The sequence below is a fragment of the Phascolarctos cinereus genome, unplaced genomic scaffold (genome assembly GCF_003287225.1).
Source record: "Phascolarctos cinereus isolate Bilbo 61053 unplaced genomic scaffold, phaCin_HiC Scaffold_4;HRSCAF=312, whole genome shotgun sequence".
In the NCBI taxonomy this organism is placed as follows: Eukaryota; Metazoa; Chordata; class Mammalia; order Diprotodontia; family Phascolarctidae; genus Phascolarctos; species Phascolarctos cinereus.
Window position 1 is genome coordinate 90,220,501 of NW_027555847.1, and position 16,137 is coordinate 90,236,637.

At 41.6% G+C, this 16,137-nt stretch overlaps 1 protein-coding gene across 2 annotated transcripts; it reads left to right on the plus strand.

Annotated features, from left to right (window-relative positions):
- Positions 1–2,918: 2,918 nt before the first annotated feature.
- On the plus strand, positions 2,919–15,838 carry LOC144456778 (uncharacterized). Of its 2 annotated transcripts, XM_078152419.1 has the most exons (6): positions 2,919–3,301; positions 4,995–5,081; positions 9,948–10,074; positions 10,664–10,771; positions 11,279–11,389; positions 12,007–15,838. In XM_078152419.1, exons 2-6 carry the CDS (start codon positions 5,049–5,051, stop codon positions 13,395–13,397), a joined length of 1,770 nt encoding a protein of 589 aa, XP_078008545.1. In that variant the 5' UTR covers positions 2,919–3,301; positions 4,995–5,048; the 3' UTR covers positions 13,398–15,838. The 2 variants fall into 2 exon arrangements, with proteins under 2 accessions (XP_078008545.1, XP_078008546.1); XM_078152420.1 differs by lacking the exon at positions 10,664–10,771.
- Positions 15,839–16,137: the final 299 nt, after the last annotated feature.

Genomic DNA, 16,137 nt, shown 5'->3' on the forward strand with positions numbered 1-16,137 from the left:
GAGGCAAGATGGCAGTGTGAAAGCAGTGACTAGCTTGAGCTCTCCCCCAAACCCTCCAAATACCCATAAAAAATGGCTCTAAACAAATTCTAAAGCAGCAGAACCCAGAAAAACACAGAGTAAAACAAATTTCCAGCCCAAGACAGCCTGGATGGTTGATCAGAAAGGCATATTGCGCCACGGGTAAGAGGAGTGCAGTTTGGCGTGGGCACGCAGGCCACAGCGAACCTAGAGCAGGCCTCAGAGGACTGAATCACGGGAAGCTGTGGCGGCTTCCAGACTCCTCAATCCACGAACGCCAAAGACAACTTAGAAGGTCAGTGGGAAAAGTCTGTTTTTTCGGTAAGAGAAGAGCTAGGTCAGAGCCAATTCCAGAGCGCAAAGCGCCAGGGTGGTGACTGTGTCCTGAGCTTCCAGCCCACAGACTGAGGGGGGAATCAAGTGGCTGATCAGAGGGGGACTGTAGGGATCTCTTTGCTGGTGCTGAGGCAGGAATCTCTTGCTCTGCCCGTGCTTGGATGTAGGTCACACTTCTGGGTGGCAGTCCTGGGGTGAGGAGGAGCGCTGGCATGGTGGAGCTTGTAGTGGCAGTGGAGAGCAAACCCTCCTCACAGTTCCAACAGAGAAAAGACTGCTTGTGGCCAGTCACTCAAAGACCAGAGCACAGGCCAGGAAAAGAGTAAACACCTCAACCCGTATCATACCACCTTGGAAGAACTGAAAATTTACAGGTCCCTAGAAGTATCTCTGAAAACAGCTATACAAACCCCCAAAGCTTGGGACAGTACATTCTCCACGTTGGAAGCAGACTCTTACCTTAACAAAGAGTTTAAAACTCAAGTAGTTGCCTGGGATCATGAGCAACCTCACAAAAAGAGTCAGACTATATTATCTTACTTCGGTGACAGAGAAGATCAAAACACACAACCAGAAAAAGACAACAAAGTCAAAGCTCCCACATCCAAAGCCTCCAAGAACAATATGAATTAGTCCCAGGCCTTGGAAGAGCTCAAAAGGGATTGTGAGAAGCAAGTAAGAGAAGTAGAGGAAAAACTGGAAAAGAGAAATGAAAGTGATGCAAGAAAATCATGAAAAACAAGTCAATAGCTTACTAAAGGAGACCCCAAAAAATACTGAAGAAAATAACAACTTAAAAAATAGCCTAACCCAAATGGCCAAAGAGGTCCAAAAAGCTATTTCAATAGTCCAGGTGTGAGGTGATGAAAATGCCTGCACCAGGGTGGAGGTAGTGTCAGAGGAATGAAGGGGGTATATTTAAGACTTGTTACAAAAGTAAAATTGATAGGCCTTCGCAACTGATTGGATATGGGAGGGTCAGAGCTAGTGAGAAGTCTAGGAGAGCACCTAGGTTGCAAGCCTGGGTGACCAGTTAAGAATGATAGTACCCTCAACAGTAATAGGTTAGGAAGATGGGAGGATTTAGAGAGAAAAGATGAGTTTACTTTTGGGCATGTTGAGTTTAAGATGTCTACAAGACAGCTAGCAGGTGCAATGAATACAGCACTAGGCCTGCGTTCAAATCTGGATCAGACATTTACTAGCTTACTAGGGTGACCCTGGGCAAGTCATTTAACTCTGCTTCAGTTTCCTCATTTGTAAGATGTGCCAGAGAAGGAAATGGCAAATCACTTCAATATCTTTGCCAAGAAAACCTCAAATGAGGTCACAAAGAGTCAGACATAACTGAAACAACTGAACAACAGTACAAGATGTATGGTTCAAGCTGTCTGGCAGGCAATTGGAGATGAGAGATTAGAGGTCAGACTAGATTAATCCATGGGGCCTGATGAGATCACCAAGTGAAACAGTATAGAGCAGGAGTGGGGAACCTATGGCCTCAAGGCCACATGTAGCCTTCTAGGTCCTTGGGTGCAGTCTTCTGACTGAGTCCAAGTTTTACAGAACAAATTCTTTTTATTAAGGGGATCTGTTCTGTGAAGTTTGGATTCAGTCAAAGCACTTGAGGACCCAGGACAGAGCCCTAGAAACACCTATAGTTAGAGTGTATGTCCTGGATATAGATCCAGCAAATGACACTGAGAATGGGAGGTCAGACAGGTAGGAGGAGAACTAACAGAGCATAGTAGCATGAAAACCTAGAGAGAAGAGAGTAAGGGGGAGTAAGAAAAGGGTAAGTAACAGTGTCAAAAGCTACAGAGAGGTCAAGAAGAATTCAATCTCTTTTTGACTACTCTAGACTACCATTCCAGATTTATTTCACATTACTTCCTTCAACAGACTATATTAGGCCACACCTGCCCACCTGCTATTCCTCAAACCTAGCATTTCATCTCCAGCCTTAGCATCATAGGAGTTCTGCAACGTACTCCCTCTTCCTCTTAGAATTTTTAGCTTTCATTAAGAATCAGCTAAAGGTGATCTCTAATCACCTTTTACTCAAAACCTTTTTTGATCTCCCAATTTATTAGTGTTCTAGTCCTCCTCGAACTTATTTTGTGTTAATTTATCTCTCCTGCTGTATCCCCGAGTAAAATAGAAGTTCCTGAAGGAAGGTGACCAGTTTTTTAGTTTTAATGTTGTATCCAAGCACATAGAACACAGCATGTTGTATACTACAGGGGCTTAATAAATGCTTGTTGAATTGCTTAACTGAATGGATGATATTCCAGAATAGGGAAGAGTGTGCACTGGGGCAAAAAATTCAGTACATATTAAGGGCCAGAAAATAGTCCTGTCTGGCTGCTACACTGAAAGATGAAAGGAAGTAACATAAGCACTTAACCAGATGACCTCGAAGATTCTTTCCAGCTGCAACAGTTTCTACGCTGTCAAGAAAGCCTCGAGGGCAATGAAACCGAGGGCCACGTGGAACATTGATGTTTTCTGTAGTCATTTCCGTCCTTTCTACCAACTCAGCTAGTCATTGACCAGATTACCCCCGCCCCCGATCGTCCTATCCAATGGGACAACTCTCCCCTTTCCAACGCCAATCTTCCACTCCCCTGCCAGGACGTCTTGCTTAGGGACCCTCTCTCGGCCTCCACGGGCTCTGAAGTAGCTCAGCTTCTTCCCGACCTTCCAAAATCCCTTTCGTCCCTTCCCAGCGAGGGCACACCACAGAGACAGGGCCACCTCCAAGTGGCCCAGCAGGGAAACCGGAATCGTGGGAGGGGGCCCACGGCTGCCTGGTGACGCACTTCCGTTCTGGCCATCGTCGTCTCTAGCTGCGGAGGAACCAGGGTCTGGGCGAGCTGGAGTTGCGCCCCTCCGAACAGCGAGGCGTCAGTCTCCCTGCCTCCGGGACTCACGCTCGGTCTCGGTGAGTGCGTCCAGGGCGACCGCGGGGTGGGGGAGGACCCGAGGAGCCGCCGCCTGACCCTCATGGGGCCCCGACTAGACGAGACCTGACAGGACCGGGAAGGGGAGTTCCGGGGGCTGCTGGGAAGAGCTGGTAACCTGCCCTCTCCTCTTCCCCTCCCCCCTTGCTGATTCCTAGTTTCGGGGGAGGAGGAGGAGCGAGCCAGCAGAGGGACATCCCTGCTTTGCCTTCATCCCGCACCTGCACCTGGCTGGCGTAGGGAGTGATGTCGGGCTTTGGGGACAGGTTCCCCGCTCTGGTAGCAGCACCCCAGGTAAAGGACAGCTCCACTGTTCCTCCTGGAGATCCCTGTGGAGGGGCCTGCAGAATTAGCCTGGCTGGTGGGGATTGTTTTGTTCTTTGTGCTTGTATCCTTCAGTGCCTGGCATCTGGAACATGCTTAATAAATACTCCTTAATTGATTGTTGATTAATTAAATTGGCTTCCCAAGTAGATTTATCTGAATTCTGTGCAATGGAGAATTTGGGGTCACAAGACCTTGGTTTGATTGAATCCTGGCTGTTACTTAAAACCCAAGTGATCTTAGGAAAATCCCTTACAACCTTTTGGGATCTCATTTGTAAAATAAGAGGATTAGACTTGATGACCTCTTAAGGTTATTCAGCCAGCATTTATTAAGACCCTATTATGTGGCTCTAAGGGGCAGCTAAGTGGCTCAGTGGATAGAGCACTGGACTTGGAACCAGGAAGACTCATCTTCCTGAGTTCAGATCTGGCCTCAGCTACTTACTAGCTGTGTGACCCTGGACAAGTCACTTACCCCTGTTTGCCTCAGTCTCCTCATCTGTAAAATGAGCTGGAGAAGGAAATGGCAAAGCACTCCACTATCTTTGCCAAGAAAACCTCAAATGGGGTCATGAAGAATTGGGCATGACTGAACAACAACATGTGCCTCTACAGACCCCTCTAGTTCCAAATGTATGATCTTAGAACTATTAAATTGTCAACTGATTCCTTTTCTCATTCCTCATCCTTCTTGACCTTTCTCCAGTATTTAACACCAAATCACTCTCTCCAAAACACCTTGTCCCTGGGATCCTTCTTGGTTCTGAATGACTGAGTTAAGAAATCATCCAGTCTAACCCTCTCATTTTATGAATGAGACCCAACATTTTATCTCCTTTGCACAGGCCATCCCCTATATCTGGAATGCATGGGGAGGGAAGGGCTCCTTCCTCAACTTTTCCTCCAAGAATCCAAGGCCCAGCTCAAATCGCCTCCAACATGAGTTCCTTCCTTCCTGGGAATTAAATTGTATTTATATTGTATAGATTTTGTTTCTCCCAGTACAATATAAGTTCTTTGAAGGCAAAAACTGTTTCTGCTTCATTTTTTGTCATTTCATAAAGAGGAATAGTATGAGTGAAAGCCAGATAAGTTGTTGTGGAAGTCCTTGAATGTTAGGTCGAATGGTCTTGGTTTTTTCTCTTTATCCTGTGCCATTCCCATATCTACCAACTGTCTCAACCGGCTGTTCCTAGGATTGTGCCATGGCATAGGAGACGCGCAAATATATTTTACATACGAGTTTCAGAAGAATTGGTAAAACACAGGTAGGGTATCAGCTACTGTGTGGATAAGCTGTATTGTAGAATTGATTCTCCTCATGGTTCTTTCTCCTTTCCTCCATCAGATCCTGACGTTCTTGCCCTTCCTTGAGAGGGGGGTAAAGACAGAAGGGCCCGTGATGACTGCTATAAATCTGCCAGCTGAACCCCAGGTGAGCTATAATTTCCTTTTGTCCCCCTGTAACTAGGCCAGATTTCAGATAAACTGGTGCAAGGTCCATGGACATACTGATGAGTCCTATCCCTGAATTGGAGCTGTTTCCCTAGCCACCTAGCTTACTCTTGGAGGGTACACATAAGAAAGCTGAGAGGTTTGTGTGGCCAGAGAGCATAGGCCCAATTAGAATACAAACTGCCCCTGGAAATCAAAAGTGAAGGTTCATATCCTATAGCTGATGGATTGGAATGAGACATGAACTGAATATGAAACATACATAGATTGTCTGAATTGGGACGTTCATCTTCGTGCCTGAGTGTAACTTGATAATTTAAAGGGAGTAGCTCTGCTGTTGAATAAGTGTGTCAGTAGAACAGTTCCTGGATAATACAAGGTGTCCAAATATTTATTGAGTGAATGATGAAATGATTGAAAAGTCTGGCCTGTATCAACTAGCTTACACAGCAGAATGGTCTGGATAACTCCAAGATGCAGCCAGGGAATAGTGATTGTAATATTCAGGAATTTTTTTGTATTTTTTAATGGAGTCATTACCATAAGTCATTACCACTATTGCTTTTTTCTTTTTACACTGTTAGAATTCTTAAATAATTCTAAACTTGACTTTTAAGCTCCTAGATATGAGGAGTTGAGGTGTTTAGTAAATACAGGTCTGAGCAGCCTTTAATACACATTATCACTATTAGTAATATTGTGTATAAAGTATATGTAAAATCTCATTTGAGTGTTACAATGAAAATCAGTTATTATTTAAGTGCCTACAATATGCTGGGTACTGTTCCAGGCTCTGGAAATACAAAGACTATGATGAAATACTTCCTCAACTCAAGGAGCTTACATTCTGTTGAGGGAGATAACATAGAGGGAGAGGCCCAAATTAGTATATACAAAATACAAGGTAAATTTAAGGGTGGAAGGCATTAATAGCCAAATTGGAGATGGGTTAGGAAAGGCTTCATGTGGAAGGTGATGCTTGAGCAGAGTTTGGAAGAAAACAAGATTTTCTAAGAAACAGAGATTTGGTGACTGGAGTGCATTCTAGGCCTAGGGGAAAGTTGGTGCAGAAGTGTGGATTCCAGAGATGGAGTGTAATGTGTGTGAGGAACAGCAAGAGAACCAGTTTGTTTTATTTATTTTTTTTTATTTGCTTTTAGGCAATTGGGGTTAAGTGACTTGCCCAGGGTCACACAACTAGTAAGTGTCAGATGTTTGGTCTGAGGCCGGATTTGAACTCTGGTCCTCCTGACTTCAGGGCCAGTGCTCTATCCACTGCACCACCTCGCTGCCCCAAGAGAACCAGTTTGGCTGGATTGTAGAGTACAGGAAGGGAATAATGTGGAAAGATAGGTTGAGACCAAGTTGTGAAGGGCTTTAATAGCCAGACAGGAGCTTTATTTGTGCTAGGGGGCAACAGAGAGTCATTGAAGTTTGAATAAGGGAGTGACATGGTCAGACCTGTGCTTTAGCTCTTTGGCAGATGTGTGATGAATAGATTGGATGGGCTAAAGACTTGAGGCAGGAAAACCAATCAGGAGACTATTGCAATAGGCCAAGTGAGAGGTGTTAATGACCTGAACTGGGATGATCGTCGTGTGAGTCTGGAGAAAGAAGAGGATGGGACAGATGTTGTGAAGGCAGAATCAACAAAACTTAGCAACTAAGTGGTTACATGGGGTTAGAGAGAATAAGGAGGTGAGTGTCACACCTGGGTTGTAAATCTGGGGGACTGAAATATAGTGGTGACCTTTAAAGAAGTTTGGAAGGGTGGTGGGTTAAATTTGAGATGCCTCAGGGATGTCCAGCTCCAAATGACTAGTAGAAGCTGGAGGTACACAGCATGCATGAGGAGAGACTAGACTTAAATATATATGTGTGTGTGTGTGTGTGTATACACACACACACACACACACACACACACACACACATACATACACACATATATATATACACACACACACACACACACACACACACATATGTATATAAAAATATCTTCAAGTCTTCTATATAGATACAATAATTAAACCTATAGGAGCTGATGAAGTTATGACCTGAGAGAGCAAAATGAGAGAAAAGAGAGGGCCAAGGAAGGAGCCTTGGGGTATGCTCAGAGTTTGAGGGTATCATATGGATGACAATTCAGCAAAGACGAGCGAAGAGGGGTCAGACAAGTAGAAGAAGAATCAAAGACAGTAGCCCAGAGGCTAGGTAAGTCAGGCATTATCATCTTCATTTTACAGATAAGTAAACTTGGGTTTAGAGAGATTATGATTTGTCAGAGTCCACACAGCTAATTACTAGCAGAGCAGCCCTGATTCAGACTTTCTGAATCTAATTGGAGTGGCTTTTTTCATCTGTTACCTCTGAGTTGAATAGCTTTACCCGTAAAGCTTCACAGAGCAAACACAAATTAGAGAAAGAAGATGTTTTTTCCTTCCCAGATTGCTTTCATTCCTTTCTCCAAATCTACCATTTTGGGAACAGTCAAAGAAAGGGGAAAAAATTTACATGATAACTTTATTATATATTTTAAAAGTTGTACATAATAGCTTTGCAGTTTCATGTGCAGTCATATTTTTTATTATACCATGTTATGGAAATTCTTGTTTTATTCCATAAATTTAAAAAAATAGATTAAAATTTTTAAAAATTAAAAAAAGAAAACATTATTAACAAAAGTTAAAGTAAGTATGAACCAGTATTTCTAAGTAGAGGTAATTCATCATTTGCTCTTATACTTACAGTTCCTTGATAAGTGAATTGCTGCCCCATGTAAGAAAATCAGCTTCCTAGGGGGCAGCGAGGTGGCACAGTGGATAGAGCACCAGCCCTGGATTCAGGAGGACCTGAGTTCAAATCCGGCCTCACACTTACAATAACACTTACTAGCTGTGTGACCTTGGGCAAGTCACTTAACCCCACTGCCTAGCAAAAAAACAAAAAAAAAATCATCTTCCTGCTGAGATCACTGGAACATCCCTCCATTTAATCACTGCTTCTATAGATGCCCAGCATCCCTGCCCTGTGCCTCACTATGTGGTCTTGAAAGATAGGTAGTATTTCAATAGGCACAGATGGGGAAGAGGGTAAGGACATCCCAGAGGTAGGAAAGAATAAAAAATTATGGAACAGCATAGGACACAAACAGAGGACAGTGAGTATTCCAGTTGGGCTGGAGTGTTTTTAGAGGGAAATGTTGTGAGAGATGGCCAGTTAGGTCCAGATAGGAAGGCAGTTGGTTATGGAAAGCCTTGAATGCCGGGCTAAAGATTTTGGACTGGATTCTGAAGGCCACAAGCAGCTATTGAAGTTTTTAGGAGAAGAACATGAACAAACAGTAGACAGGAACAGAAGTATTGATTAAAGGGAGAAGGGGCTGAGGTAAGAAAACCATTTAGGAAAACAGTCAGTTCCTAGCATAGGAGATGGTGATGGTATGTACAAAGACAGAGGGCAAGATGAGTCTAGGAAACAGTCAGGAGCTAGAACAGAGTGTGATAAGGGGAATACCATGAACTGTGGCTGGAAGAGCTGGTTGGAGCCATATCGTAGAAGCCTTAAATAGCAGGCTCAGGTTGCCTTTTATTTGGTAGGCAGTGAGAATCCACTGACAGTTTTGAGCAAGGTGGAAACTTGGAGAGAGTTTTAAGAATAGTTTTAACCAACCATATCAAATTCTGAACAAGATCAGAATTCTGAAGATAGATCTTTTGGATTCAGCCCCCTTGTGAAGAAGAAATTTCGGTAAAGGGGTAGGAGGTTAAGAAAGGAGTGGAAGGGAAAGAAGTGATAATATTTTCTAGGGTTGAAGTGATTTGGCTCTGGTCTAGCTAATAAGGACCTAGAATTAAAACCCACGTCATCTGACTCCATTTTCAGTGTTATTTCTACTATACCATGCTGGCTTCTGTTAATGTTTGAAGTCAAATAGGAAGGGACAGACCAAAGATGAAAGAAAGAGACGAGTCCTGTTTTGAGAATAATGCTCAAGAGGAGGAATGTTTTTCTACTCAGGAGTGAAGATGGGTCCTGAGAAGTAATAAATAATACCAGTGATGATTTAGAGAAAATGAGAGATGTAGATAGCATAGACTTTAAATGGTAAGTAGGAATAGACTGGTAGTTTTACAGACTTTCAGTAGCATTGGGGATTGATGAAAAAGCCCCTCTCTCCCACTGGACTGGGGGAAGTGATAAAATTAAGTCCAACAAGAAGGGGCAACATGAAAAGTCATGTCATGGGGGTATATGCTGTATCCAAAGGATAAGGAATCAGGGTTCTCATGGGCACAGTCAAAAGGTGTTAAGTCTGGACTATATGAAAATGAGTTTTGGGTGGAGGTAGCAGGGCCAAAAGGATTGTTCCCAGAATGGTAGATCTGGAGAAAGGAATGAAAGCAATCTGGAAAGAAGTGGTAGCATATTTAACATATTTAAGAAGGAGAAGTAGATCTGGTACACAGAATAAAAACCATAAATACAGATGAATGAATTACACCCAAATTCACTTGTACACATAGCCCAAGCCCAGCTCTAAATCTCTAAATATGATGTCTGTGAGAAATTTGCAAGCCTATGGAAGTTCCTCTGGTGATAAATTAAAGTACAAATTGCCTATTTGAATGGGAACACTTATTGAGTCCTCCCCTGTGAGCAGCTGTCCTTTCTTTCTGTTTTTCCTTCCCCTGCTCCATGCTCATCTCCCATTATCACTAAGAGTTATATATACCAGCACGTCATCTCCCCCAGGACAACACACTGCTAACTCTCCCAACCCAGCCCCCTTGCAGGAACTGAATGTTAGGGTTGTCTCAGAAGCAGTAGGATCATCTTGTTGCAGGAGTTGGTGACATTTGAGGATGTGGCTGTGTACTTCACCCAGAAGGAATGGGAAAGCCTGGCCCCAGCTCAGAGGGCCCTATACAGGGACGTGATGCTGGAGAATTATGGAAATCTGATCTCCCTGGGTAAGAGCTCTCTTTTGCCTAGATACATTATTTGTCCTTTAGGTTTTCTTGGCTTTCTAGTTAGAGGTTTTAAGGCTGTTGTTAATATTCAGGTTAACTAGAATCTCAAGAATCATATCCCCTAACTTCAAGTATTTTCTGGACAAGGTCCCTTTGGCTCACAATTGAGACTTTTTTGCTTCTTCTCTAGTGAATTTTCCCAGTGATCTATTCAAAGTTGATTTCAAATGAGCAACATCCCAATATGAACCAAAATCCTTACCTTCCCTGTCTTCCCAGCTATCTAGAAGAGATCCTGACCTCTTTATTTTGAATCAAAAAATCCCTCCTGGACCTTGATGCACACTTGCCCAGTGTGAGAATTTTCTGTCTTCAGGAGAGGCCAAAATCCTAACTGTTCCCCTTAAGCAAAATCTCATATATCACAACCTACTCCACAGTATTAGGAGCATACTCCTAAGCCCTTTTTCCTGGGTCATCTAGGCTTCCTTGTGGCCTCCCTATGTTATTTCCCTTCTTTTCCCATCTTCCTCCTGCAGATTCAGGGATAACTCTGTATGTCTTGTCCCCTTTTCTTCCCTTCAAGCAGCATTTCTATTTCCTAAACCTGCTGTAATCTCCCAGCTAGAGCAAGGAGGAGATCCCTGGGTCCTGGATCCACAGGGACCACTAGACAGAGAGGGCACCTGTTATACAGGTGAGTGCACAGAGAACCTGCCATTTCCTCCTCTGCTCTGTCTGTCTTTGTATTAACAAAGTATGTGATCCTTTAACCCAGTATAATTTGGAGTAATGGGATTGCTGTGTTCCACATTTCTGTTTTCTACTTTTTGTTTTACAATCTTAAACCTTTACTTCCTTTATCCTGTTAACGTCTCTACTCAATTTCTGTTACTTACTGTGCTTGCCTGTGAAGGTGAATAGCCTCATCTTTCCCATAATTTATATTTCTTTACTGAATTCCACTCTTCCTTATACTGTAGTTGAGATTATTGAACCAGAACACTGGACTTGAAGTCAAAACACCTGAGTTCAAATCCTGGCTCTTTTACTGTGACCTTGAATAAATTATTTAATCTCTCTGTGATGCAGCTTCCTCACTTTTAGAATGAGGAGTTTGGATTAAGTGATCTGTAAGGTCCCTTTCAGCTCTAGAGGCTACATGCATCCAGTTAGGTCTTATTTGTCTTTTGGCCTTGGGCAGGGTGTCCATTTCTGAAACCTGCTGTGATCTCTCAGCTGGAACAAGAAGAATCAGGGGGCGTTAATATTCGGGGGCGTTTGAACAAAGAGGATTTGCAAAGCACCTGTAATGGTAAGTGAAGATACAAGTAAGTCTTCCATAAGTGAAGTTTTCCCAATAAAGTTTCTTTTTAAAACTCTCCAATAAATCTGACAATTAAGAAGAAAATCATTCCTGAGAAATCTAACCTCAAGGAGGCAAATCACATCAACCAAATTAGTATAGGACCTTTAGTCTCAGAACTCCACTGGAATAAACTTGGCTTCCTTTCAAGCCTTTCACTTAGCTAAGCTATTGTGGGATAATGAAATTGATCCGTGTTCTGTTTTCTGTTACTATATTTTCAAAATTTGTGTGTCTTGGACCTAACATACCAAATTGATTGTAAGTTACTTGAGGGCAGAAACTTTGCTTTGTATTTTATGTCCCTTCAACATTGTCAGTTGGTGTTACTCTGTTATTTCTGTACCTCTCCTAACATTCTCTCTCTCTTCCCATCTCATAATGAGGCCCGCTCCTTTATTTTCCTATTTTCCCCTTGGCCTATTCCTAGGGTTAGTGATTCCTGGTTGCTGATTCTCTCTATTAATATACACAATGATGTTCATTATTAAGTGCGGCCGCATGTGATAGTTAATAACCTACAGTCAAGGTAACTAACAGATGATGTTCATATTTTCTTCTCCCAGATGGTGATACCAGGTCTAAGAATGAAGAGTTGACTCCAAAGCAGAAAGTATCTGATAGAAGAAATTCACACATGGTGTCAGTAGGAATCCAGGTGAATCTTCGTCGAGGCCGCAACTTTAAAGAAATTAATTTACTAAAGGACAAGCTTGAGAAGCAGCAAAGAAATCCCAAAGAAGATGGAATGAGAAGAGAAGAGGGAGGTTTCATGAAAATGACAGTTAAAGATGAAGAGACATATGAAACATTAAGAAAAAATGTTAGTGTAATCTCACATCTTCCAATGCATCAGAAAGTTCCTAGAGGACCTATATCCTATCAGTGTGATGAATGTGGCAAACTCTTCTATCAGAGTTCAGATTTCTTTCAACATCAGAGAATTCACTCTGTAGAGAAGCCTTATGAATGTAAGGAATGTGGAAAAGCCTTCAGCTTTAATTCAACACTTGTTCAGCATCAGAGAATCCATACTGGGGAAAAACCCTTTAAATGCAAAGAATGTGGGAAAGCTTTCAGTTGTAGTTCACATTGTACTGCACATCAAAGAATTCACACTGGAGAGAAACCCTATGAATGTAAGGAATGTGGGAAATCCTTTAGCTTTAATTCAACACTCATTCAGCATCAAAGAATCCACACTGGAGAGAAACCTTTCCAATGTAAGGAATGTGGAAAAGCCTTCATTCAAAAAATAACCTTTGTACGGCATCAGCGAATCCACACTGGGGAGAAGCCTTTTGAATGTAAAGAATGTGGGAAGGCTTTCAGTCTGAACTCACAGCTTATTCATCATCAGGCACTACATACTGGAGAGAAACCTTTTGAATGTAAGGAGTGTGGGAAAGGCTTCATTCGGAACTCACACCTTATTCAGCATCAGAGAATTCACATTGGGGAGAAATTTTATCAATGTAAAGAATGTGAGAAATCATTTAAACAGAAAGCAAGTTTAAATAGGCACCAGAGAATCCACTCTTGGGGGAAATCCCATGAATGTAAGGACTGTGGGAAAGGCTTCAGCAGGAATTCAGATTTGAGCCATCATCAGAGATTCCATTCTAGAGAGAAACCTTATGAATGTAAGGAATGTGGAAAAGTCTTTATTCGGAACTCAAATTTTATCCAACATCAGAGAATCCACCCTGGGGAGAAACTTTTGAATGTAATTGTTGGTCTCTGTGTACCCCAAGTTCAAGTTAGCAGGCCTTCCACTATCTGGCCTCACTTAACCTATCCATCCTTATCTTCTACTCTTCCCCAAACTGATTCCTCCAATCCATCTAGTCCAGTCTCTTCACTGTCCTCCCCAGATACTATACGCATTCCTACTTCTGAGCCTTTACTAATGCTGCTTCCCCAAATGCCCTCACCTCTTCTCTCTCCCTTTCTTTGATTTTTTTTTTATCAGAAGACCCATGAAGTGTGTCCCGTATACTCTGAGCTCACCAAGATTTACACCTCCTTTTCTTTCCTATTACACCAAACAGGCCAGGAGCTCCAGTTAGTAATTATGTAGTATCTTGTGTTATTTTCTTATTGATTCATTGTTTTCATCTCAACTAGATTGTAAGTTCCTTAAAGGCAGAGATTACATGGACAATAAAAACAGGGTGAAAAGATGAGTTGGACAAAGATCAGTGGAAATGAAATGTCTCCAGTTTAAATTAATATGGACCAATTGGAAGTGGCATAGAAATGAGCTTAATCACTCCCTTTAAGAGAGCAATAATTGAGAGAGAGAATATAACTAGTCCAAAATAGGTAAAAGTGATCAGATGTTTCTAGCTAGACTTTTTGGGATATTTTGATGAATAGATCTGGTTCTTAAATTTGCATCTCCAGAAACTGAATTTTATTTGTCATTCATATTAAATACACAGAAAATTTATATAAACCAAAAATATAATTTAATAATTTTCAATAGAGAAATGTCCTTTTTGTGGGTGGAAGGATTGTATCTATTCTCTGTCAAACCCCCTAGCTAATATCCAGGTACATGGGAAACTAACCCAATTAGTCTTAATCAAATAAGACATATCTAAAATGAGATTGCTAGGAAAGTGACTGTGGCATGAAATGTGTCCTCACAGGAGCTTCTGTTTGCATACAGCTGGATTTAAATAGGATTTGCCCTGGGTAAAAATCATTAAATTAGGCAAAGCCTGTCTTAGGTGGCTTCCATTTTAAGCCTTTGTCTCTTGTAAAAGGAATTTTAGGCAACTGGAGAGATAGCCGCTCTTGCTGAAATACCTTTCAGTGCACTCCATTGCCTATAGGGCAAAATACATGGCTTGGCATTTGAGGTCCTCCATAGTCTTAACTTCATCTTCCCTTTGCAGTATTATTTTGTTCTATTACCCTTCAAACTCTGTTCTAGTCAAACTGGTCTGATCATTGTAGAGCTATGCCTTCTTGCATCCGCTCTGGCTTGTTACCTATGCCTAGAAGGCATCCTCTCCTCATTTCCACTGGTTAAGATCTTTTCTTCAAGGATCAGCTTAGATGTTGCCTCTTCCACGAATCCTTCCCTGATCTTCCTTGATTGTGGAGAAAGCAGAAAGCGTCTGCATTCCTCATTTTTTTCTATAACAGTTTGTCTGAATCTCTATATTTTTGACATGAAGCTTGGAGTCCTGAATATAGTAGGAGTCTAATAAATGTTTAACAGAGGAGTTAGGGTCGAGGAAAAATTTGAAATCATATGTCAGGAGAGGGACATCTCCGTCTTTTCCATGAGGATAAAATGAAAGACTTTGGCAAGTACTTTGAAGTAACATTTACTGCATTACTCTGATTTAGTGACTGGACCTGTGATTTCATTGATATAGGGAGTTCCCAGATAAGAAAACTCCTACTTATATAGGTTAGCACCTCCTCTGTAATTCCTCTATAGCTTCCTCAGACTGAGAAGTTCAGAGACTAGCCCAGAGTCACATGGCCTGTATGTATTAGAGGCAGGACTGACCCTGTGTCTTCCTGGTTTGGGGGCCAGCTCTCTACCCACCTCCTTATTTCACTTCTTATCAGGCTAAGTAATGGTCAAAAAGGAAATTACATGAATCTAGTCTGACTGGCTCTTTGTAATCACTACTTCCATTTTCGCTAATTTTTCTTTTAGCATTTTAGAATTTTGCCAAGAATCAAACTCATTGGCTTATAAACTATGAAGATTCCTGTGTTGTTCTGTCCTTTTCAGTCCAGTAATCATTCTCAGCAGAGGAAACAAAAAACATAAGAGTAGAATATCTCTGCTTTCTGTCCAGTATACATTATCATTATCCCTTCCACCCCAAATAGGAACTCAGTGCTTCTTCACCTTTACTATTTTTTAAAAATCCTTTTTGTCCTTAGCTTTCTTTCTCCCAATTCTGACTTAGCTTTATTTAACACTGCTACTACAGTTCTTATGGAATCATAGCATGCTTTTATATTATATTCATCCTCTGTTAACTGCCTTTGATACCATGTTTGCACATCTTTGAAAACAATCTTGGTCCATGAGGTAACTGAGTATTCATATTAGTCTCTTTCCCTTTTTTTCTCCTGAACAGAATTGTATCTCTGTGTCTGTCTTCTCTTTGGATGAGGTAGAAGATTTTTATTCCAGAAAGTTATGAAAACGTATGGCAGTGTACTATAAGAAATGGATATAAAGAATTCAAAAAAATATAGAGACGTGTATGAACTGCTGCAGAGTGAAATAATTAGAACAATTTATACAATGTCCACAGTACTGTAAAAACAGTTTTGAAAGGCATAAAGTCTCATAAGTAAGCATTCCTCTCATAGTAGAGTTTGTGAATAATAAATGAGGCATACATTGTCAGTACAGGACCAGTGTGTTGGTTTTAATTAGCTATGCTTTTTCATAGGGGAGGATTCTTTGGAGAGAAGAGACCTTTGGGAAGAGGGAAACGACAATGATATAAAAATAAAAGCATCAGTAAAAAAAAAATTTAAGGAGGTAAAAAAGGCAAAGACTGAAGGCTTAGGAAAGTCTACCATACATTAATAATAACTGACAGCTGTAAAGGATTTACAGATTAAGTGACTTGTCCATGGACACTATCAGAGATATGAGACCAGATCTCGACTTCAAGTCCCATACTCTGACTAGTATAGCACACTGATGG